Raw genomic sequence first — 26,534 nt, forward strand, 5'->3', positions numbered from 1 at the left:
TACAATAACATAGTTCTCATTCAGGGAAACATTCTTAGTCATTTCGGTAATTTTATTGTCAAGGAAACTTTTAATCCTACTCTTTGCTTGATCTAAATTCCTCACTGTTGGGTAGGGTTCTACGGTATTTGGGAAATGAACATTAGATCAGAGTTGATTAGTAGAGTGCAGAAACTAAAAGGGGTGTTTATATTCTGCATAGAAATACTATATGAGAGTGAGAACCTGCACTTTCAATGCATGAATGGATGAACGCCAAAGGTAGGATATTTCTAAGAGTATTTAATAAACATGTGTGAAGATACTCCTTCCAATGCATGAAGCCAGCACATGGGGTACTCCAACAATCTATGTGAATTCTCAATAAGCCTACCCCATTAAATGTCAATTGGTCTATCTCACAGACAGAAAATAACAGAAATAACTGGTCTTTACCCATGTGATGATCTTTCAGCAGGAATTCGGTTGATAGCAATAGGCATATTTTACTTGACCATGGACATTTTACTTGACCATGGACCATTACTTGACCAAAGAGCCTGTGGACATTTGCAAATCAGTAGTTCTTTTATTTCCTCTGGAATATTACAGAAATCACTTTTAAACATTTAGATCACTGAGATAACTTAAAAACAAGAAGGATGATTTAACAAACATCTCTCTGTATAGGATCGCGTATTTGCAGAAGTGGTTTTCAAAGCATGCTTCGTGTGTCAGGAGGAACAGTGGTGAGCAAACAGGGTTCCTGCGCTCCGCCTTTATCTGTCGCATTTGTTGGACTTCAGGATAAGGTTTTATTTGATAAAAGTTTTGTCTTAAAAACTGTTTGAGAACTACTACTGTAGAAGATTCTAGGCAGTTCCCCATCTCCTCTGAGAATACAAAACCAAAAAAAAAAAAGACTTTAAATTGTGGCTAGTGAGATTAAGTTATATAAAATCCAATGACCAGATTCTGTCTATGAAAAATATTATCACTAAGGAAAGCTGGATAGTTTTCCATTCTCTAAAGCTGTAAGAATCACACCATTCTTTTTAATGATTTTAAATTACATAAGAAAATCTGATCATAAGAGTCATAATACAGAAATACAGAAATTGAAAGTGAGAATATAGAGAATAAAAACCGCACCAATTCCATTTCCCTGCCCAAAGACAACTACTGTTAACAGACTTTTTTTCTGTGTGCCTACATATACATACACAGAACTGCTCATGCTCTTGATGTGTATTCTTGATCTGAAGTTTTCTCTCAAGTTTGGAGGAAAAACTAAGGAGACTGTTCCTTTGGGGTCTACAGCTCTGTGATTTTAATGGCATATGTCCTCATATTGGAAAATAAAGCTTAAATTAAGCCAACAGTTTCTAAGTGTGTGGAGTTCTGTAGGAGACTGTTTTCTGGGAGCGCTAAAGAGAAGCATGAGTAGTGAACGGCCATTGCAAATGTTTTTTTAAAAAACTCTTGACCTGCTCACCTGCAAACAAGTATGCAGTAGCAATAGTTGTAACAGCTGTGTCTGTTGGCTTACGTCAAACCTCATTCTTTTGTTGAAATCTATATTTGAGTCACAGAAGTTTGATGGAATTCACATTATTTACTGAATTTATGAAATTAACATTTTACCATTTGACACAGGATAATTTTTTCCCTAATATAGTTTATGGGTTGTACAGGTATAAATAATGCAATATATTTTGGTTGAAAAGCAAAAAAAAAAGAAAATGGAAAGAATGGTTGCTTTTGTTAATAGATATTTTTAGTGTTTACCTAAATTGTACCTTACCGTACAATTGGTTTTCAATATAATTTTCTAATATACAAAAATCTCTCAAAGCATCTCATTTTAATTGAGTGTTTTAAAAAGAAAAGCACCTTAATTTGTAGATTATTAAAGCATATTTAAGTGGCAAGTTGTCACTTAACTGGTTATTCAGAATACTAAAACAATATTTGTCATGAGAATAGAATAAAGTTCTATTTCTCTTCATTTTGTTATGAATGTTGTGCAACTTAAATGGATTAGTAATTTTTTCTTTATAATGAACTCTATAACATTCATAACAATGGGAAACAGTAAAGCTAAAATAATACAAGGTAGAAAATAAAAGTATATTTGCTTGTGTTTTCAAACTTATAATTAACTGAGTACACATGAGTGGGATTTTTTTTTTAACTTTTTTTATTCAGTTTTTAGAGAAGAGAGAGAGAGAGAGAGAGAGAGAGAGAGGGAGAAAGAAGGGCAGAGAAACAGGAAGCATCAACTCCCATATGTTCCTTGACCAGGCAAGCCCAGTGTTTCGAACCAGCAACCTCAGCATTCCAGGTTGACGCTTTATCCACTGCGCCAACACAGGTCAGACCCTCATGAGTGGTATATTAAATAAAATATTACAGCAAAAACTAAAATATACAATGCAGTGATTTAGTAAAAATTACATGAAGTCAAAAATATAGATTAAATAAACATCCCATTCCACAAATTTTTATACAGTTTTACTGTGAGCCATGGCTAATAATTGCTGTTGAAAAACTTACTTAGCTTTTCTAGGCTTCAATTTTCTCATCTGAATATTAAAAGAGATTAGTCTAGGTACTTTCTGAAGCCTTTTTCAACTTTTATTCTGTTAAACTATGATTCTTAGGTACTTGAAAACCATCTATTTTCTCCATAATTTCTGACTTTTTAATTTTTCCTTCCCAGACATCTACATCTCAGATCAATTCTCTCCCCAAGTTTTATTGTTATGTAATTGATATATAACATTGAATTAGTTTGTGATGTACATATAATAATCTGATACTATGTATATATTGTGAGACAATTAGCACAATATGTTTAGTTAACATCTATCATCTCACATAGTTGCAACTTTTTTTTCTTATGGTGAGAGCTTTTAAGTCAAATCAGTTCTTAACTGAGTTCTTGAACCTTCTCTGAGACCAAAGATTTTAAAAGGTTTCCATGAACACAATGAAAAAATAATTATGGTGCATAAACTACAGTATTTTATTTAAACCAGCATTGTTGAAAAACAAAGCATTTCACTTATATTAATTTTCTGGATTACTGACACCAATTTTTTTTAAGAGATCAGAAGCATCCACTTCTAGTTGCATCACTCTGGTTGTTCATTGCTTGCTTCTCATATATGTCTTGACTGGGGTCCCAAGCTGAGCCAATGACCCCTTGCTCAAGCCAGCGACCTTGAGCTTCAAGTTAGCAATCTTGGGATCATGTCATTGATCTTACTCTCAAGCTGGTGACCTCAGGGTTTTGAACTGAGGCTTTCAGTGTCCCAGGTCAATATTCTATCCACTGTGCCATCACTGATCAGGCACTGGCACCTATTTTATTGAATACCAATTTTCTATTTTTATATTCTCTTCAAAGAAAATCTCTCAACTGCACTTTATATTTTAATGCCTTTTAAAACAAAATATTTTCGTATCAATTTTTTCTTTTCATTTTCTTGAATATGTAAAATCACCTTTCTAAATTTCTGTTATTATACAGGGGATCTTTCAGAGCCAATTCAGGTATGAAGGTTCTTGCTAAGGTTTCGGGTGGTCACAAGTGACAGAAACCCAACTCCACCTGGTAAGGAAGTTATCGGCTCACCTAACTGAAACAGGTGCTTCCAGGTTTACCAACAATGTGGTTATTAATTGGGAGTTATCTCTTTCTCCCTTTCCATATTAATAATATACTTTTTTCGGTAGTGATTTTATTCTTGGAAAGGTTTTCCTTGTATGTCACAAGGATTGTCAACAGCAAGTCTAAAGCTTAGCACCCCAACAGAAAGAAAGCTCTCTTCCAGTGGTTCTAGTACATAGCTTCAAGCTGATTCTCATTGGTGAGGTATGGGACACATGTTCATGGTGGCCACAGTCGATGCACTTTGGAAAGAGTTCTGTCATTGGCCAGGCCTGTCTCATCCCTGGAGCATTGGAGTAGGTGAGGATGACAGTCTCACATGAACCACCTGAAGGGGGAATAGGGAAGACAGTGATTCCACAAGGGAAAGTAAGTGTGCTGTTTCCAGAAAAAGGGGTGAGGGTGGGAAGAAGGGTGGGAAATGCTTGTCAAGCCAAAACTTCAAATATCCCCTATGGAAAAGATATCTGTCCCCACAATTTTAGCCTTCAATTGCTGTCTTTTCTGTCTCTCACTGTCAGCGGTCACTCATGCTGCTGTCAGTTTGCCTCTATCACAATCTCTTCCTACATTTTAATGTATAATATCTCCAAATGTTTGGAAACCAAATGGGCAAAGTCATTAGAATGGTTTTCAAAATAAAGAGCTAATGGACTCTGAGGTGAGGCCTCAAGTGCCTTTCTATGAGTAAAAAGTATGAATTTTCTACTTTTTAATAAATTTCATGACATTTCTTATGATTCTGCAGAGGTTACTTTTGCATATTTTCTGATTTTTTTTTTAGCCAAAACTGCCTTCTTTTTTGTGTGTGTGAGAGTCAGAGAGAGGGACAGACAGACAGAAAGGGAGAGAGACGAGAAATATCAGCTCTCCATTGTGGCTCCTTAGTTGTTCATTGATTGATTTCTCATATGTGCCCTGACTGGGGGGCTACAGCAGACCGAGTGATCCCTTGCTTGAGCCAGCGATCTTGGGCTCAAGCTGGTGAGCCCTGCTCAAACCAGATGAGCCTGCATTCAAGCTGGCGACCTCGGGGTCTCGAAGCTGTGTCCTCCGCGTCCCAGTCCAATGCCCTATCTACTGCATCACTGCCTGTTCAAAGCTGCCTTCTTAATAGAGAATATGCTATTGTAATTTCAAGACCCAATGAACATGAACATTAGATGAGCATGGTTGCTTTAAGGAAAAGTTACATTTTTGTGATTTTTCCTAAATTTCAGTGGTTTTCTGAAGTGAGACCAGTGGTATAAATGTTCTTTTGGAAACGGAAACATAATAAAATAACCAGAGCTAAATAATTAGTTGTAAGTTGTTTTTCTGGACTCATTAAAATACTGGTATTTTATATTACCTTCTCCTTGCAGTACCTTCTAATCTCAAATGAGTACTTTGGCTTCCGTGGTGGAGGTTCCAGGGAAATGGGGAAAGTTTTGTTGGAACACAAAACTGTGTGAATGCCAACAGATAGCATATACTGTGCAACATTCCAGGTTTTGATTGTTGATGTTAAAAAGAACCACAATGATATTAATAAAACAACATTTTAAAGCTTCATTTTAGCCAGTTGTTTGTGTCTACTAGAAATAATCATTTATACTGGTTGGCTATTTTAAAATAATCTTCGCAAGTGGCAGAATTGGTTGATTTGGGGGAATTTCCTAAAAGAGATGATTCTGATGATACTGCCCAAGTGTTTTTGTGTAATTCTTCTAATGAAAAAGGTGGATGTCAGTGGTGAGTGTTATATTTATCTAAACAAAAAGTTAACTTTGAAAGAAAAAGCATGATAAAGAAAATCAATGGGATTAAGTAGTAAAATCTTCAAGACTAGTGAGAACTTGTCCTGCTTAATAGGAAAGCAAAAAGATTCTTAGAGAGTTATGATCATTAGAAAGAAGGCATGTGAGTGGCTGGTAACCAGTGGTAATCAATGCTTACCACATGCACGGTTAGAACTACTCTAGCCTCCATTGTATAGATAAGGAATTAGTTACCAAGAGGCTAAGCAATTTGGTGTATGATGAAGCTGAACTTCAGGCCCAGGTTTGTCCAATTCCTGAGCCCACAGCCTTTGAATAGTGGTGTAAACAATTACCTCAAAGCTTGGCAGTCAAGAGAAAGCAGTCAATGAACAACGAAGGTGCAGCAACGAAGAATTGATGCTTCTCAACTCTCTCCCTTCCTGTCTGTCTGTCTGTCCCTGTCTCTCTTTCTCTCTCTCTGTCACAAAAACAAACAAACAAAAAAACTTGGCTGTCAAGACTGATGCAGCAGCTGAAGGACATCAAGGAACCAGCTCCTCCCGTTTTGCTTATCTACTATCTTTTGTATAGGACCTTTTCATGTCTTGTTTGAAAGATGGCTGCTGGCCCCCCAGGTAGTGTATCTACATTCTAGGAAGAAGAAAGGGAAATATTAGAGAGCAAAGAGTAAACAGTATGATCCTTGAAAGCTTTGCCTTATTGTTTGGAAATAAAAGTTTCCCCACAGTGGCTCCCAAATATAGATCCTTACAGAGAACTGTGACACATGACCACTCTGTCAGCAAAATGGCTAAGAGTTGGAGTTTTTGGCTCTCAGCCCATATAGCATAGGAAGCCTAGGGCAGTGGTCTGCAAACTCATTAGTCAACAGAGCCAAATATCAAAGTACAATGATTGAAATTTCTTTTGAGAGCCAAATTTTTTAAACTTAAACTATATAGGTAGGTACATTCCTTATTGAGGTAGCGCCCGCACGTGGTATTTTGTGGGAGAGCCACACTCAAGGGGCCAAAGAGTCGCACGTGGCTCGTGAGCTGCAGTTTGCCAACTAGGGGGGAAGGGATTGAAGTGGGTGTTTATGTTGTTCAGCCATAGAGGTTTTTTACTTACTGTGTATAACTTTATTTTTTCTGGCATACCATAAACCTATAGAGAACAAAGACTGTGTTTTGGTATCTGGATTGCTCACACTAATGAGCAAATGACAGCCATAGTAGTACTTAATACAATGTCTAAGTCATTGTGGCTACTCAAATCAATGTTGTTGTATTTTTTTTAACTTTAATTTAGAAATAACAACCAGGTAAGAGTTAGTGACTCTAGTTTCTCTGAAAATGATGAAAGCCATAGATTTCTCTCTGGTGACTCATTTCCTCATATCAACATTGGAAAATTACCTGAGCTTTTCTGCTTCATTGAATTTGCCCATTAGAAAAGACAATTTAATGGTAGAATTACTTGGAATATTTGAAGTATAAGTCACAAAAAACACGGTGGAAAAGAAATCATAGAAAAATATCATGGTCACCTGACCTGTGGTGATACAGTGGATGAAACTTTGACCTGTAATGCTGAGGTCACTGGTTCAAATCCCTGGGCTTGTCCAGTCATGGCACATATGACAAGCAATCAATGAGCAACTGAAGTGAAGCAACTATGAATTGATACTTATCACTCCACCCCCCCTTTTCTGTAAAATCAATAAATTTTTTTTTAAAGTATGATGCTAAGTAAGGGCTTTTTCAAAAGAGGTAAAAATGTAGGTAAAAAATAGGATATGATATTGTAATCAAACAAAAGATAAGCAATTGAAAACTAAGAATAGTCTAATTTAAAATATTTTAGCTACTCACGAGTTCTAAGGGAAAAAAATACAATTCATTTAAATTGTTCAAATTACTGTATAATTTATTTGTTTAAATCTCAGATTGCTGTTCTATATCTATACTTTTTCTCCTTCAAAACAGATCTTGTCATCCCTCTATCATCTTATTTTTAATTATAAATCATGGAGAATGAAGATAAAACAATTGAACATGAAGATTTGGAACCATCCTCAAGTGTGAACCAAACAGCCTCTACGTGTCAAGAAACACAGGTAAATCTGTGATCAAATGAAGTGCATTCCAACGGTTGCCTTAAGGAAAGGACTGTATATTTCCAAATCTATAATAGAACTGTCTTCTTTCTATTCTGTGTCACTCAGTTAACAATTTCCCCTATTCTTTGTCCCCAAACTTGTATAGTCCAAGGTAGGTATGACTACCAGTTTTGCCTGATAGTCACTAGCAGCTGGCCCAAAATGAAGCTAGAAAAGTAAAGAGCCTGTGTAATGCTTTGTGTTTCTGGCCTAACCCTTAGTATGGTATTTTTATTACTTAAATTCAGGTAGATGAATGAATGTGAATTGGTTTTCACCACAGATAGTTATCTTTTCCTGAACCACTTTTATGTATTTACCTTGAATCATATCTTAAATAGGCTAATTTTTAATCCCAGTATTATAAAACATAATGAAGTTTTATGTGACTCAAGCATGTATAATGATACAAATACTGACTCAATGGTAATTATGCCCAATATATATAGTTCCAAGTATTAGCTGATTAGCTAATAATAAAGCCATGCATTTTTCTGGTAAGTGTTAGCCTTGATTCTAATAATGGAAACTTGATTTATGATGTGATGGCTCAGTAACTGAAAAAAATGTTTAGCAAATATAAAGTTGTAAGGATTTTTTTAATTGCTTTAAACACAGGAAGAAACAGTTATGAACCTCAAAGGTATAGATGGAAATGAACCAATAAAAGGAAGTAACCTTTCGAATAACAATGAAGAAAGGCTACAAGAAACACCAACTGAATTCAATTGTTTACGAAGACTAAGACAAACATTTGCTTGCCCTCCACATGGCTTACTGGCTAAAGTAACAACAAATGGTATGTAAATGGTATAGATGGCTTCAGAAACAGTAGGTAAAAGGCAAAGTTGTTTTATAATGGGAGATCCTAAAATAATAGTGTATAAAGAACAAAAAGAAGTTTACTTCTCTCTCACATCAAAACTACTAGGTGAACAATTTGCAAGGATATGTTGCTCTAATCCATATAGTCATTCAGGCGCCCAGGCCGAAGATCTCCACCATTTTGACACCAGACTTCCCAGAGCGCTGTGGTCACCACCATTCCAGATGCCAGGATGAGGAAAAGAGCAGGAATCAAGGACCTTTTCCTCTTCTGTATTTGAGTTATTTCACAGGATTATGTTAGGGTGCTCCAATGAGAAAAGTAATTGAGAAATTGCTTCTAAACAGAAAAGCACTACATAATGTTATTACTGTTAGTTAATGCAAGCAATGTCTGAGTAAACATGGCTCAGTTTATACTTCCAAATGAATCATACCATTTTATAAGTAAGAATCTTGATTTGCAATTCAATTTATTCCAATAAAGCTATTATTACTTAAAATATTTGGGGGATTTTTGTTTGCAAATTTATCACAGCATGATTTTGAATATTGTTTAGATTGAGATATATTAATATTTGTCTTTTAGAAATGGATTTGGTTTTTAGAGGCAGCCAAACATTATTCTGATATCAACTTGATGAATAAATGAATGTTCAAATTGAGTAATGCTGTTTTTTGTTCAAAAAAGGATGTGTCTGTGTTTGTATGTGTGTGCGCATGTCATATATATTGGAAGATGTGTAGTATAGTAGGAAAAAGGAAAAGAGGTTTAAAAATTGCCTATAAAGGAAAATATAAAGACAATTTCAAAAACTGTGTTGAGAAATAACAGCATCATTGAAATAGATATATTGCCTCCCAAACAAAATAAGTGTGTCAAAGAATATAGCATATTTGATCTAGCAGTTATGTTCATTGAAAAATCAGACTCACTTCTTTATAGTTGTATTTCATTTGGGATCTCTGAAAAACATTTTTTATTATTCTCAACTGAGGCATTTAATATCAATATAATAAATTTTACTTTAGGCTCTAGATATTTGTTTTCAATGAAATTAGGTATATTTCTAAACTAGCATGAGGAAAAAATCTCATTTAAAACACATAGAGAAAACCAGGTTCCAAAATATACACTATTGATACGACTACAGATAATTTAATACCTTTTCTGTCCTTTTTATTATTTTTTAAACTTGTGCAGTTTATCTTATGGCACATTTCTGGTTAAAACATTTACAGTAAAACAGATACAGATTGACATAAGGAAAGGGTATAAATAATGATGTGATTTTGAGAACCATTTTCTTTATTCTAAAATCATTATTCAGAGAGGTGCCAGAGAAACATGACTCAGTGTATAAACACGTCTTCACTAGTTTGCCCGTGCTTCTATTCCTGAGGCTGCAAGACTGCCTTTTTTCCCGTATGACTTCCTGTGCCCATTCAGTATACGAGGTATTCTTCTTAAGAAATAAATATTACACGTGAATACACAGTTTTCCAAAATCATAAATGAGAAGTAAATTATTAACTGAATTAAATGTGCTTTAGGGGAACCTTATAAATGTACATTTGCTATGTATTTAGAACTGAATTTTGAATATAGGGAATGAAAGGAAAATAAGAGGTTTAAAAAACATAATTTTAAAGTGGAAAAAATGTTTTAATTATTGACATTGTTTATAGTGTTTATATCAACATATAATTTATACTACTAATGTATATTTACTGGCCAAGTATATTGCCAGTATATACTTTTCACACAGTAATTATTTTTTACCATCAATAAGTGGGTAATCAGATCTCATTTATGAGATATTAAAGCTCCATTGAAGTGGATAACTCCTAATTCTGCATTGCTGAATTTAGTATATAATTGGGCTTATGCTGTTGATAAGGTAAAATTTAGTAGCTGGCAATTCCTGCTTTCCCATTATACCTCCAATACTGAATAGAAATTTCAGCCCCTATAGCCATTGGAAAATACCTAAGGCCCCTTAGTTATTTCACTGTAATAGCACCATAAACCTAGAAAATCTGGGAAATTTCTGTTAGGATTTTAAAAAATGGAATGTTGGATGCAATCTCTAACAATATGGTAGACAAGACTCAATGAACAACCTTTTTACTTACACCAGTTAAAACATCTGAAAAAAAATTTTGTCTTTTTAAATGTACCTTTTATCTATCAAGAAAACAGGAAATCATCAGACACCAAAACAAAGTATAGGTAAGAGAGATAAAGAAGCACTCAATCTGGGTTTCACCCTGGAGGCTTCTGCAAAGCACCAACGAACTTGAGATTATTTTGGGGACCATGAGAGTATAGGAAGCTACACTAGAGGCTGCCCAGGTTAGAAGTATAATAAGAGATATTCTCTTACCTATACAAATAAGAGATATTCTCGTTACCTATACAAAGTTGGAAGCCAGTGTGATGGTGAATTTGAGGTAAACTTGCTCTGCAGATGGCCTGTAGCTAAGCCTGTCTCATCTGGTGCTGGCTGAAGAGGGGGGCGAAGGGGAGAGTCTCCTCTAAAAATGTGTAACTTTATGCTGATTTGTGCTCCAAAATCACTGAAGAAAATCAAGCTGAAAATATATCTAAAAGTGGTTCAGGATTATACATTTCTGAAAACTTAGTAGAAGCGAATACAGAATCCTATCTAGAAACACATTCAACCTAAGGCCCCAACGATTTTCAAAGAAGAGATTGCTATTGCAAAAACAAACAGAAGATCACAACATGTGCAAGGAAACAGATTTCAAATTTTTTCATTATCTGAAAATAGAATATAAAGTATTTTTGATATTTGTATAGTCATTGAGATGATAGCAAATATGACTACAAAAGAACTCACTGTCTTAAAAATGAACAGTTATTTTAATAAGAACCAAATTGAAGATCTGAAAATGAAAGATACAGTACAATAATTGAAATTTAAAATTTAGTGCCTAGATTAGGCAGCAGAGTAATAAAAAGAGGGTTTGTAAACTAGCAAATAGGTCTGAAGAGATGATCTAGAAGGTAGTACATACACAAAAATGGATAATATGGAAAGTAGGGTTAGCAACATGGAGAAAAAAGTATGGCTATCTAATTAGTTCCAGAAAAAGAGAATGGGAAGAATGATGAAGAGGAAATATTTGAAAATATGAAAACTAAGAATTTTCCAGAATTGATGAAAAACAGAAAACTTAGTGAACCAAAAGGAAGCCATACCTAAGGATAACATACTCAGAAACAGCCAAAGAAAAAAATCCCTAAACGAGCTGAAAATAAACTTAAAATGAAAATTAGCAACAGCGAAAGCCAGAAAACCAAGGAATCATATTTTCAAGGATCTGAGAGAAAGAAACTCTCAACCTGCTGGGGTTGTATACTCAGAAAAACTATCTTCTAAAAATGAGAATAAAGGTAATTCCAGACAAATAAAACAATTAACTACCTACAGATTCTAAGAGAAATACAGCATACTTTGCTGCAAAGTGTTTCTGTGCTAGGAATTAGCTCATTTGCAATGGTAAATAGGGAATCCTCTGTGTAGTATTCAATTTGCATTTTTGTACGTAATTTTTTCTGGCACACTAATACTTTGCATTATCAAGCAATAGAAGTGAATGCAAAGTGAACTGGAAAAAATATATGTGTATATAGATTTATCAGGTCTCTGCTTTCTTCAATTAAAGGTAAAGCCTTACTAACATGAGGTCCTTTTAACAAGCTGAAATCTCTGAAAGTGCCTTCTTTTCAGGCAGTTAATTTCTGTTTTAAGGACTTCTAAGACCATTAACTTTCCACAGCATTAAGGCTACCTAATGAAACCATCTGTCAATGAAGGAGCTGGCAGTACAGATAAAGAAGCTGCCAACACTTTTTTGCTGTTAATAAAACCAAACATTAAAACAACATTTGATTGACAGAGAAGACTACAATCTGGGTCAGATTTTTATGGAACTCCTCTCTATTTAAAGCAAAGCCCTCAAGATTCTACATCTTGAAATTAGAAGTGTGATTCCAGAGTTTAAGCCTGCAAAGAAGGACTGAAGGTGGGAGATATAAATGTCAGAGCAGATTTAACTGTGTTGGTACTTTCATTACAATTGTTACATTTTTTATTAGTGCTTTGGTCACAAGTTTGAAGTGGTCTGCCCAACTCCTGTTTTTCCCATTTGCCGTGTACAATTTTGTAGAACACCAGGTTTTCAAATAGGGACATATATTTCACAGTCTTAAAAATGCCTCTAGTAAAGGGAATACTTCAGGCAACAAGATAACTAACTGTCGCGGGGGAAAGGTGTGAGGTGCCAGAATGAATCATGATCCAAAAAGAAATAGGTAAGTATGTATGTAATTCTAAATACACATTGGCTCTAGAAAAGAAACAATAACATTTAATTCAAGGCAGAACTAACATATTGGAATATGATTATTCAAGTATTCACATGTTCCAATGAAGAGGGGAAAGATAGTGATTGTTTCTCTTTAATATTGACTCATGAGATATGTATGATCAAATTATAAATAAAAACAGGTAAATGGGAAAGAAAAAAATCAAGATAGTTTCTTCTGGCAGTGTGAAAGGAAAAGGGGGTGGGATTGGGAGGGGGGCACACAGGTGGATTCAAAGCCACTGGTAACATTCTGTTTCTTAAGATGTTGGCAATTACCTGGTTGTTCATATTACTGATATTCTAAAAACTTACACATGCTTATAAGTATTTGTATATGTGTTCAATATTTATTTTTAAATTTTAGGTTATATTAAAACCTACATATAACAACTTATTGATAGACAATAGTTTTCCTGGTTTATTTCAGTTACCATGGTGGTTCTTCTGTGGGCTGTAGTTTGGTCAATTACTGGCAGTGAATGTCTTCCTGGAGGAAATCTGTTCGGAATTATAATCCTTTTCTATTGTGCCATCATTGGAGGTAAACTTTTTGCTCTCATTAAGTTACCTACATTACCTCCGCTGCCTCCTCTTCTTGGTAAGTGCTAAACACTTCCTGTCTTCTTCAGAGTAAATAATGTTTTAAGAATAGTAGTTTAGAAACCTTTGGGAAATAAAGGAATAAATTATTTTTGTGTTTTCTCTGCTGGAGCTAAAAACTGATAGTTAAATTTTGAGTTTTGTGAGCCAGTTGTAGAAAATGACAATTTAAAAAAATTATATATATCATATTTAGCCTGACCAGTGGTGGATAGAGCATTGATCTGGGATGCTGAGGTCACTGGCTCGAGCACAGGCTCACCAGCTTGAACACTGGGTCACTGGCTTGAGTGTGTGATCATCAACATGACCCCATGATCGCTGGCTTGAGCCCAAAGGTCACTAGCTTGAAGCCCAGGGTTGCTGGCCTGAGCCCAAGGTCACTGGCTTGAGCAAGGGGTCACTGGCTCAGCTGGAGTCCTTCCCCCCCCCACCATCAAGTCATCTATGAGAAGCAGTCAATGAACAACTAAAGTGCTGCATCTACAAGATGATGTTTTTCATCTCTCTTCCTTCCTGTCTGTCTGTCTCTCTCACTCAAAAAAAAAAATTATATATACCTAGAGTTAAGTAACCTGCATTAAAACAAAAGCAATAAACATTTAAAACTGATCATAAAACTGATTCTAAGTATTTTACTACATTTCTCCTTATCTCTGCTCTTGAGATTATGGAAATACTGCATAATGGTAAGACATTGTCCATTTCTTCCGAGCACCACATTTAGTGACATTATGTTGATAGCTTAACATGGGCCAAGGTGGAAGTATTTATAATACGGAAATCAGCAAATGCTACAAATTGGGACTTGATATAAGTTATTCACATCTTTGACAAACAAATGAAGTTCCAACACCTATTTTCATTGTTTCATCTTATTCATTAACATAAACAAAAGTATCAACCAACATTTATGGTGACATACTCATCAGTGGTCTGAGTGACTTCTTTGCTAAATTTTTTCAATCAGAATTTGCTTCAAAATACTGGGGGTCCTTGGGTCACGACTCAGTACCATTCCTACGACAGTGATGTAACCTGAATTTTGGTGTAAGTCAAGATACACCTTAGCCTAAGTCACTTACCTATTCTAACATAGTTGTAAAGTCATGATCTAGAACATAAGAACACTAGTAAGCCACAGAACAAGGAAAAGGACATAAATATACTATATATACATATATATGTACTGCATATTCTTCCCCCGCGCAACCAAACTAGTTTACCCACGTAGTCTATACGACACTAACGGCATAAACTGAAACACACATTCAATTTTTTTAAAGTTTTTATAGAAGTAAACTCAAAATGTTGTAGGTTGAGACTTTCGTAATCAGAGGACCCCTATAACCTGGAAGCATTTGAAATAGAATTGGCCTTTTGTTAATAATTTTTTTAAATTTCCATAATACAAATTAAGGAAAAAAAGAATATACCATATCAAAGAAGGTGTTCTTTCCTCCATAACCAAGGGAGAGACCCCTGTGGGCTTAGAGACAAGAAGGGGACACATCACCCAGATCATTGGCAAAAGAAACACGGTCCCAGGGAAATTTTTTTTCACACTCCCTCATTCCATCTAAAACCCCTAAAAAAAACTCAACATATTTTTGAGTTCTAATAACATTATTACTCCTTTGATTCCAGGTAGTTATATGCTATAATCAATTGAGGACTGGTTTAGATCCACAGTGTAAGTTTCAGTAAGAAACTATTGACATATTAATGAAATGTTAGATTAGTGCTGCATTTTGGTGGGTAATTCATCAATACTTATAAAAATGATATACACACCTATACCCTAGAGCCTAACTAACATTTCCACTGCTATGATATACTGTGGATATGCTTGCACAAACCTACAAAAATATAAGCTCCATGTGAATGGGGACCATGTTGGTCTAGCTCACCTCTGTATTACCAGGGTATAAATAAAGGTCTGGCAGGCAATAGGCACTTAATAAATACTTAATTTATGAATTGGTCTATGAATTGGTTCAAAATTATGATATTTCCAAACAATGAGATACTATTATAACTATTAAACAGAATAAGGCAAATATAGATGTGCTTCATTGGGCATATGTTCAGAATAGATGGTTAAGTGGAAAAAACCCAAGTTGTATATAAGGGTATATAAATGCACTCCCATTTGTGACTACCACAAAGGCACATGCACACATACACACACAAACATACAGGCATACTTAAGTAGGTACACACACACACACACACACACACACCATTCTGAAGGGCACAGAAAACCCTTTACAGAGGAAACCTTTGGAGAATGACGATGGAAAGTTACAAGTGGGGTTGTTACTTTACCCTTGTCTGCAATGTTTTAAGTTTCCTATGAGTGTATATTATTCATATCATTTTTTTAAAAGAGCTATCATAGGCTAGAACATACTTTAAAAAATTTAAGAAAGAACATGACTGCAGAATTCAGAACTTTGAGACCTTCTTCTAGACTAAGTGGCAGTGAAGAGAGATGCCTGGAAGTGACGCTTTCTTGCCTGAGGTGTCAGGAGCGAGTTTCGAAAAGCTATACTTGTAATTCGTCTCTGTCCTCATAGTTTACATACAGAATGCCTCAACATGAGGAAGTTTATTGAGAAACCTATGTGTGGTGCTTACAAGGGCGTGTGAGAAGAGGATACTCCTAGGGACGAATGGGACCAGCTTCACAGCGTCTGACAGGGAAATCTCTCCTTTTGTGTGGACATGTGAATTCTCTCACAACTTGGCTTCCTCAGTCACACTCAACTAATACTTACAGGTCCCAGAATGTGTCACACTTTCTCTTCATACCCTGGAAGAAACTTCTGTGTCTTCCATAAACTTCTCAACTCCCTCAGTCCTGCTTTCTCCTTTTCCTTTCCCTTTTTTGTACCCCTGTGACTCACCCATCCTGTCTCAGCTCACACTTATACTTCCATGACATTGACTGTCAGTTTGCCTCCTTCCCCTACTGGCTGAAAGCTTGCTGAGGTGCAATACCAAGTCGGTTCATTATCATCTCAAGCACCTACTCCACTGACTCAAATACTGAAGCTGAAAGTCTGCATGAAGGGAGGCACCCACCAGCTGATGTGATAGAGCCATAGCCAATACCTCATTACTCAGTCTAAGCCTTTGTAAAGCAGGTTATGTGTTTTTATCCAATTATCTGGTTTGAAGGTAAAAAAGAGCCCATCTAGGTATTTATTGATATTTCAATATATATGCAAATATATAATTTTAGGAGCTGTTTGCTACTTGCACACAGAAAGATGACTGAATTGGGTATCTTATTAAAACATTTTATATTTAGAATTTGATCACACTTTCTATCCAACACTGCATCATATTTCTCTGTTTCAGTTTAAGTTATTCTGATACTCTAACCCAGTGGTCAGCAAACTCATTAGTCAGCAGAACCAAATATCAACAGTACAACAATTGAAATTTCCTTTGAGAGCCAAATTTTTAAACTTAAACCACATAGGTAGGTACATTCCTTATTGAGGTAGCTCCCGCACGTGGTATTTTGTGGGAAAGCCACACTCAAGGAGCCAAAGAGCCACATGTGGCTTGCGAGCCGCAGTTTGCTGACCAGGGCTCTAACCTATCATTTTTATTTGCAAAATAAAACTTTCTTAGATCCTTTATCATATTATTTTAATTTTAAAATAAATTTTAATGTCATTTTATCTAAGGACTAAGTATAAAGAAAGTGGTTTCTGGGTTTATAGAGTAGTCTCTTCACATCTAAAGGTAGTCTCTTAAATCTAAATTGCCAAAAAGTATTTTCTGTGTTTGAAAACTAATTAAAGAGTTGTTTGACTTCTCCATTCTAGGCATGCTGCTTGCTGGGTTTCTCATAAGAAATATCCCTGTCATCAGTGATAATGTACAGATCCAGCACAAGTGGTCTTCTGCTTTGAGAAGCATAGCCCTGTGTGTTATATTGGTTCGTGCTGGCCTGGGGCTTGATTCACAGGTATTGAAGGTGTAAATTTCCAACTATTGACTAGGAATTTTGTTCTTCCAATGCTGCAGATATATAATCACTGAGCTTTAGTAAATGGACATGGACACTTTGCAGGCATTCTCAAGAGGCAATGGAAGTTATTTCATGCAGGACTATCCCCAGAAGATGTTCCTATACTCTTTCATGGTGAAAGATGGAGTTACTGTCTGTTTGGGGACAGCACCAAGAATAAAAGTGCCTTCCTTTCTCTGGCAGAGATATCGGCCATAGCTATAGATAATGATCATGAGAGAGACATCATATTTTTGATGCACAAAGCCCCAGACAGGTGACGTGTTCAGGGCTAATTATACTGGCTTAGGAAACTGTTTTTTTTTTTATTCTAAAATACTTAAATTCATGTATTTTTTGAATGAGGGAATGAATATTGTTGGGGATGAAGGTCTTTAACCTAGGTTCCTTCTGGGACCAGGAATTATACATGAAGGTAACACTGACAAGGTTAAGCCAGCCATTGTGGAGACTATGAGCAGCAGTGCCTGGGTTCAAACCTCGCTCCACCACTCACCAATCTCATGATCTTGGGCAAATACCTTTAACTTGTGCCTTTTCAGATGAGGACATCTAAAGAATAGTGGTGATACTATTATCTATATCATAGGGTTGCTATGAAGACTACATAAGCTATCTCTGAAACAGAACACTGAAATGTTTGTGAAATAAAACTCATTACCTGGAAGCTTCATGATAATCCAGATATGGTCTGAATAATGAAAAAAGAAAAGCATTTAATGTCATTTTCTCTGCATGTCTTTAGAGGATCATTTTAGTATGTCCATTTTTATATTTCAGGCCCTGAAGAAGCTGAAGGGTGTTTGTGTACGATTAGCTGTGGGTCCTTGTCTTGTGGAGGCGTGCATAGCTGCGATTCTTGCCCACTTCCTAATGGGTCTACCGTGGCAGTGGGGATTTATCCTGGGGTAATGATTTTTCCTTGTCATATGAAAGTATGCACGGGTGATGGAGGATTTTCTCAGACTATGCAAGAGAATGCATAATACCATTTTCTTAAGGACATTGAAAGTACGATATGGATGTTTCAGCATAATATCATAACTATTACTATTCCAACATGTAAATATTATAACTTCAATGCCTGGGTCGTTAGCTCAGTTGGTTAGAGCATTGTCCTGAAAAGGGCAGAGGTTGCCGGTTCAATTCCCGGTCAGGGCACATAAAGAAATAGATCAATGTTCCTGTCTCTCTCTAAAAAAAAATAAAATAAACATTTTAAAAAATGGGAAAAAATGTCTATATCTTTATAGGTGCTAACTTTTACAGTGGTTATAATAATTTATTCTCTTGAGGAAGAAATAGATTTTTTACCTACACCTGATTCCATGCTGATGAGAGAGCTGCTGAATCTCAGCTCAAAGTCTGCACAAAGGATAATGACTACATCGGCAGCACTGGTTCTAACACTGAGCCATCCAGCCAGGGCCCCATTTGGTCTTATATATATGTTTAGGTAATCAAAGCGCTTGCAATGCAGGTTGTTCATGGCCACACGTCTGTAAAAGTGTTCTGTAGAACTTACATGTGTATATATGTTTCTGGTTTGATGCATCACTGCCATTTGAAAGACTAAAGTGTAAAAGAATAGAAGTTATTGCAATGTCAATAATAATAATGACAATTATGAGTGAGATACTATTATAAATATTTAAAGCACTGCCTGCTTAGTTTTGTCGTAGGTGCTGTCTCTCCAGCTGTTGTGGTGCCTTCAATGCTCCTTTTGCAGAAAGGAGGCTACGGTGTTGAGAAAGGTGTCCCAACCTTACTCATGGCTGCTGGCAGCTTTGATGACATTTTGGCTATCACTGGCTTCAACACATGCTTGGGCATGGCCTTTTCCACAGGTAAACTGATTAAGTCACAGTGTGCTGTTCTCTTGAGTTCTAGCCACAGATTATGATGATATAAGTGTGGCAATTTGCTTGATCATTGATTAAGGCAAATTAAAATAGAGAAAGCAACTCCAAGAGTTCCTTACCTAAGGGGGAACCAGTAGTTTCTTATCTTTACTCCCTTCACTCTCTAGACACAGGCCGCCAAGTAGTATGGGAAGTACATGAAGGGGGGATGCAAGGTAACAAAGTTTAAAGAAGGAGAACAGCTTCCGCACAGAGCCATCTAAGAAAGTTTAATCTTGGAGACTTTGCACAGGGATGACTAGGTTTTCCTCTGAGCACAAGTAACAGGAGTCTAAGTGGAAGGAACAATTTCTGTTCTTACTTTCATATTTTATGGGTAATAACAAACAATGATTTTAATGAGTATCTTCTTAATACTTAATAATTATCTGATATATATTCATTTTATTTTAAGTAGTACTAAAAGAGGACTACACCTTAGAAAGATATGTATTCTTTCTCCAGCACTCTGTAGTTATGTTGCCCATTTTATGGTTGTATTAATATATGATTTATACTGATTACCTAGAACCTTACTTCTTCCCATTGCCCCAGTTGCCTTACGTCCAGTCCATGTTGTGTCTAACTAGTAAATTAATTTTATCAAAACATGGCTTTCATAACATTACTTTCTTGTTCAAGAATCAGTGAAGAGCCTGACCAGGCAGTGACGCAGTAGATAGAGCATCGGACTGGGACACAGAGGACCCAGGTTCCAAATCCCGAGGTCACCGGCTTGAGCACAGGCTCATCTGGCTTGAGCACAGCTCACCAGCTCAAGCGCAGGGTTGCTGGCTTGAACATGGGATTATAGACATGACCCCATGGTTGCTGGCTTGAGCCCAAGGTTGCTGGTTTGCACAAAGGGCCACTCATTCTGCTTTAGCCCCCCGGTCAAGGCATATATGAGAAAGCAATCAATGAACAACTAAGGTGCCACTATGAAGAATTGATGCTTGTCATCTCTCTCCCTTCCTATCTGTCTGTCCCTATCTCTCCCTCTCTCTGACTCTCTCTCTGTCACAAAAAAAAGAACCAATGAGGATTTCTTATTACCTATTAAATCAAATCTATACTGTTGTCTTTATTTTAACTCTCCTATGCCTATCCAAACTTATATTTTTACTGCTTTACTGGTATACACCTTTAAAACAATGGTATGGGCCCTGGCCGGTTGGCTCAGTGGTAGAGCGTTGGCCTGGCGTAAAGAAGTCCCGGGTTCGATTCCCGGCCAGGGCACACAGGAGAAGTGCCCATCTGCTTCTCCACCCCTCCCCCTCTCTTTCCTCTCTGTCTCTCTCTTCCCCTCCTGCAGTGAGGCTCCATTGGAGCAAAGATGGCCCCGGCGCTGGGGATGGCTCCGTGGCCTCTGCCCCAGGTGCTAGAGTGGCTCTGGTTGCAACAGAGCGACGCCCCGGAGGGGCAGAGCATTGCCCCCTGGTGGGCAGAGCGTCGCCCCCTGGTGGGCATGCCGGGTGGGTCCCGGTCGGGCACATGCGGGAGTCTGTCTGTCTCTCCCTGTTTCCAGCTTCAGAAAATAGAAACAACAACAACAACAAAAACAAAACAAAACAATGGTATGGCCTGTTGGCTTAGTGGTAGAGTGTTGGCCTGGCATGTGGATGTGCCGGGTTCAATTCCTGGTTGTGGCACACAGGAAAAGCAACCATCTGCTTCTCTACCCCTTCCCTTCCCCCCCCTTTCTCTCCCCCAGCCATGGCTCAGTTGGTTCAAGTGCATCAGCCCCGGGTGCTGAGGATGGCTCCATGGAGCCTCTGCCTCAGGCACTAAAAATAGCTTGGTTGTGAGCATGGCCCCAGATACACAGAGCATTGGCCCTAGAGAGGGGTTGCTAGGTAGATCCTAGTTGGGATGTATGTGGGAATATTTTTCTATCTCCCCTCTTCTCACGTGGAAAAGAAGAAAAACAACAAACAAACAATGATTCTAAGCCTCAGCTGCATACTGGTATCTATGTAAGAAACATCCAAACCTGCAGAAAATTTTTATGCATTTATTTGAGCTAAACTGACAACAATTGTCAGGAAGCAAAATCTCAACAAATTGAGAAAAAAAAGCAGTTTTACTGCTTATTTTATACATCAGAATCAAAGAAGGATCTGTAAAAGGGAGTTAGATGAAATTCATTGGTGAAAGATTAGGGAGGCAGGAGAAAGCAAAGTGGAAAACCTCTGAGAGTGGATAAAGAGTAAAATGGAGAGACCAATACTTCTTATACATTGGTGGATACAGGATACTTAACAATGAGCATTCACAGTACATAGAGATGGTATGTTGGAGAACAAGATAATAGTGAGGGGTTCTGTGATCTAGTGTGAGGTTGTGCCCTGGGGGTCTGGAAAAGGAGATTACTCTGACATTTCAAAGATATGTTATCTTAGATGCAAAAGACAATAGACAGGCTTATCAAGGTAAAGATTCACCTCACCAGGTAGTGGTGCAGTGGATAGAGCGTTGGACTGGGATGTGGAAGACCCAGGTTCGAGACCCCAAGGTCGCCAGCTTGAGTTCGGGTTCATCTGGCTTGAGCAAAAGCTCACCAGCTTGAGCCCAAGGTCGCTGGCTTGAGCAAGGGGTTACTCGGTCTGCTGAAGGCCCATGGTCAAGGCACATATGAGAAAGCAATCAATGAACAACTAAGGTGTTGCAACACACAATGAAAAACTAATGATTGATGCTTCTCATCTCTCCGTTCCTGTCTGTCTGTCCCTGTCTATCCCTCTCTCTGACTCTCTCTGTCTGGGGGGGGGGGGGGATCGACTTTTGTTGAGGAAGCTACAGGCCAAGGATGTGACGAGGAAGCACCATGACTGCATTTAGATAGGAATTTTTATTATTCAGACCATCTGCTGTGTTTGCAAGGCCCACCATGCATACTTTCCCTGAGCTTATCAGGTTTAGCATGTGGCCTCTTTTTGTCCACACTAGAATTACCTTGGGGGAGGGGGTAAAAAATATTCATATATAGGCCCTAACTTAGACCAATTAAATCAAAACTTATGGGGATAGAAAACACTGCTTTAGAGTGTTAAAATCAATCAAAGAAACTCAAAGATCCAATTGGATTTATTAAGTGATTTATGAATGAGATAGCATCCTTTTTAGCAACTAGAAGGGCACTTAGAGGGGTTGTACAAAATGGAAGATTGTTATAGGAAGAAGGGTGGGGCCAGGGAGCCGTTAACAAAAGAAAAGAAAGGATTATTTTTAAACCAAACTGTCTTTTTTTAGGTGGGGGGAGGAAAGGCAAGGATTTTTCTCATGCAGATTGCCTCATTTTTTTCTATGGGGGATGGGGAGAGCCCACATGGCAGGATACCTCCTTGGTGTTGACCAGGAAATTCCAGACTGGTTAAATAACATGTTTATGAGAGATGTGAAAACTACAGTTAAGTCAGGTGTTAAGTCTAGGTTTGGTATCATGGGCTTTTAAATGATTTCTTTTTACTTTTCAACTCTTTTTTATTTTTATTTTTTTTATTTTTATTTATTCATTTTTAGAGGGGAGAGAGAGAGGCAGAGAGGAGAGAGAAACAGAGAGAGAGAAGGGGGGAGGAGCTGGAAGCATCAACTCCATATGTGCCTTGACCAGGCAAGCCCAGGGTTTCAAACCGGCGACCTCAGCATTTCCAGGTCGACTCTTTATCCACTGCGCCACCACAGGTCAGGCCTGGTATCATGGGCTTTAACACACGTGGCACCATTGTGATTCTGTGGTTTTCTTTTTAACAAGAACAGAGTTTGCATTAGAATCATGGGGTAGGAGGAAGAGCACAGGAAGGGAGGACAGTGGGGAAGGTCTGCCTGGGTGTTCATAATCTGGGGCAATGGAAGTTTTGGATAGCTTGCAGGCATACCCAAACTACTGCCCGCGGGCCACATGCGGCCCCCTGAGGCCATTTTTTTTTTTTTTTTCATTTTTCTGAAGCTGGAAACAGGGAGAGACAGTCAGACAGACTCCTGCATGTGCCCGACCGGGATCCACCCGGCACGCCCACTATGGGGCGACGCTCTGCTCACCAGGGGGCGATGCTCTGCCCATCCTGGGCGTTGCCATGTTGCGACCAGAGCCACTCTAGCGCCTGAGGCAGAGGCCACAGAGCCATCCCCAGCGCCCAGGCCATCTTTGCTCCAATGGAGCCTTGGCTACGGGAGGGGAAGAGAGAGACAGAGAGGAAAGCGCGGCGGAGGGGTGGAGAAGCAAATGGGCGCTTCTCCTGTGTGCCCTAGCCGGGAATCGAACCCGGGTCCTCCGCACGCTTGGCCGACGCTCTACCGCTGAGCCAACCGGCCAGGGCCCCCTGAGGCCATTTATCCGGCCCCCTGCCACACTTCCGAAAGGGCACCTCTTTCACTGTATGTAGTGGCCCTCCAACGGTCTGAGGGACAGTGAACTGGCCCCCTGTGTAAAACGTTTGGGGACCCCAACCTTTCTTGTTGACAATGCTACATTCCCTCTGCCTGTTCCTCTATGTGTGGTCCTTAGACTTTTTGGTCTGGAACTACCTGGAGTCTCTTTAAAATATGGATCCCAAGCCCTGCCAGGCTTACTGACTCAGAATTTTCAGAGGTGGGGCCCAAAAAGTATTTTTTTTAACAACCTTACTATATAAGAGACAGAATTATTAGTTACTTTCTGTACATTTATAGTAAATTATTTACTGTAATAGGTCAAGACATATGTTATTATCACATAGTTTTGATAGTAACACTTTGCTTAACAGACAGTTGTCTGAACTAAATAAAATTACCACAAAAGTATTGTATTTTTAAATAAGAGAGATGATTGAAACTGTAGTGAAAGAAAAACTGGTTTCCCTCTACCCATTTAAGGTTCCTTGGCTGGGGCCCTATAAATTAGACTGAAAACAGACAGATTAACGAGAGAAAAACATTTTATTAGCATGTATATTGTGCTACATACACATGGGAACCCTCAGTGAGGAGCAACTCAAAGGAGTGGTTAGAATTTGAGTTTATGTGGCATCTCAGGAAAGAACAGTAGTTTTGTACATAATTCCCACACAAAAGATGAAGACTTTGAGCTTTTAGGGCAGAAAATTGTGGAAAGGCAAATATATGAGAAAACTAATGGCAGACAAGGGCTGGTCTTAGCAGAAGTTGTTATGTAGGTTCCTCTGGTGCCATCTCTGAGCTTATGAGGGCCCTTCTTTGTATGGCCAGTAGCCACGGCCACCATCACAGCCACCTGGCCCATGCAGGTTTGCATTTGATTCGGACAGTCGGTAATGAAACAACGGAGCCAAAAAGTGGTGGGCCATCATCTTTAATCCTAGCTCACATCTAGCAGGAGAGAAATACACACAGTGGGAAAACACTTCCCTTTCCATTCAGGGCTCCCAGAGCCACTGACTTATCCAAGTTTACTAGAATCAAAGGTTTCTACCTCACCAGCCTTATTCACTTCTGTTTCCCATCTCCTTCTCTCTGCACAAACTCTGCACAAACTGGCTTCTCATTCAGCACTCTGCCATCTTGGCTGCTTCTCCTCTGTAATGCTAATTTCAGGAAGAGAGAGCCCCTGGTCTCCCTTATTTTATTGTGTAGAAATTAAAGCCTTTAAGCCAGTATACAAATAAGGAAGTCTCTGATACAAAGCCACTTATCGGAAGCATAAATGGGATTCCTCATAAGAGTGCACCACCCCACATCATGCAACAGTCAAGGATGTGGGGAAAAGCTTAGGGTTGAGGAGATCTTAGTATCAAAAGGGTGGGAAAGGTTTAGTCTTAAAACTAAACCTTAGGCTATAAGGACCCTGCCTGCTTACAGCCTGTCCCCCACACCCAATGCAAACTATAAGCGGGCAAACATATACATCATATTTGTAAACTTATTTGACCCATACTGTTTGTCTCAGTGCTTAACTTCTGTCCTTCCTGGTAGAGAAGAAAAAAGGGCACCTTTACAAAGGTGCCCTTTATAGCTGGCTTTTATAGAAAGGTTTCTTTATAGCTGGCTTTTATAAAAAGGTTTCTTTATAGCTGGCTTTTAAGCAACTAGAGGGAGTACATGTTTCGTGTATGTTTCTTCTCAATTGCCTTCAGCTCAAAATAATCCTTATGCCAAAGTAGGGTACATTGGCGTGGCCTATTCTGTATCCTTCACTACAATAACAAGAAACCACAATAACTCATTAGTAAACTTACTATTAGAATAGTGTATGAAGAAGGGCTTTATGTGTTAAATATTTTTAATACAATTTTCTGTACAATGTGCTAACAAAGACTTTTTTTTTTCATTAAAATTTCCTAAATCTTTTATGCTATGGTGGAAAATACAGTTACTATATATTTACCTATCTATATTATGATATTTCAGAGAAGCGAAGCAAATAAAAAATACTTCTAAGAACTATTTCAAAACTAATTTTTTTAACTATAAAAGATTTTTCCATTGATCTGAGAAAGAGAGAGAGAGAGACAGAAAAGGAGAGAAAAAGAGAAAGAGAAGCATCAACTATTGTTCTCCTTAGTTCCATTTAGTTGTGTACTTATTGGTTACTTCTCAGACAAAAATAATTATTTTAATTTTATTTTTCAATTACAGTTGACATTCAGTGTTACTTTATATTAGTTTCAGATATACAGTCTAGTGGTTAGCCAGTGATACAATATACAAAGTGATCCTCTACTAATTCAAATACCGACCTAGCACTGTACACAGCTATTACAATATTATAGACTGTATTCCTTATGTTGAACTTTACATCACCATGACTATTCAAAAATAATTTCTTTTTAGATTTACTTTTAGAATAAACATCTGAGAAGGGGTAAGTCCCCTACACTCATTGTAGGAAGAAAATAATCTTGATTTTAATTGCCAAATTCTTAAACTACTGTATTCTATACATATCAGAGCTACTCAAAATCAATACACATTTACTACTAAAAATCAGGCTCTTAAATGGAAATTTGAAAACAAGATCTGTCTAGGTACCTAGCCCCTGCATATAACAGAACAAATTATCTCTATCATGAATTTTACTTTTCATGTTTTCTTGTGCTCTTTAAGTTTTTATGGAAGTAGACATACAAAAGGGTATACAAATCATGGCTTATGTGTGTTTTAAAATTTATGTCCCGGATGAGCATACCTTTCTTATATGATAGATCTATTAGACATTTTAAGTCACATATATTTAAGAATGCGGAGATCA

The 26,534-nt window shown here is 37.7% G+C and overlaps 1 protein-coding gene across 3 annotated transcripts in view; it reads left to right on the forward strand.

Annotated features, from left to right (window-relative positions):
* SLC9B2 (solute carrier family 9 member B2) overlaps positions 1-26,534 on the forward strand; it is a 59,748-nt gene that overhangs the window by 8,298 nt on the left and 24,916 nt on the right. For 2 of the 3 annotated variants that reach the window (XM_066280640.1, XM_066280641.1), the window contains exons 2-7: positions 7,386-7,516; positions 8,177-8,357; positions 13,209-13,379; positions 17,224-17,366; positions 18,210-18,337; positions 19,101-19,276. In XM_066280640.1, coding sequence (XP_066136737.1) covers positions 7,427-7,516; positions 8,177-8,357; positions 13,209-13,379; positions 17,224-17,366; positions 18,210-18,337; positions 19,101-19,276 — 889 coding nt within the window. In that variant the 5' untranslated portion in view covers positions 7,386-7,426. Of the gene's footprint in view, positions 1-669; positions 729-7,385; positions 7,517-8,176; positions 8,358-13,208; positions 13,380-17,223; positions 17,367-18,209; positions 18,338-19,100; positions 19,277-26,534 lie in introns of all 3 variants that reach the window. The other variant, XM_066280642.1, reaches the window with a different exon arrangement.

The sequence above is a fragment of the Saccopteryx bilineata genome, chromosome 5 (assembly GCF_036850765.1).
Source record: "Saccopteryx bilineata isolate mSacBil1 chromosome 5, mSacBil1_pri_phased_curated, whole genome shotgun sequence".
In the NCBI taxonomy this organism is placed as follows: Eukaryota; Metazoa; Chordata; class Mammalia; order Chiroptera; family Emballonuridae; genus Saccopteryx; species Saccopteryx bilineata.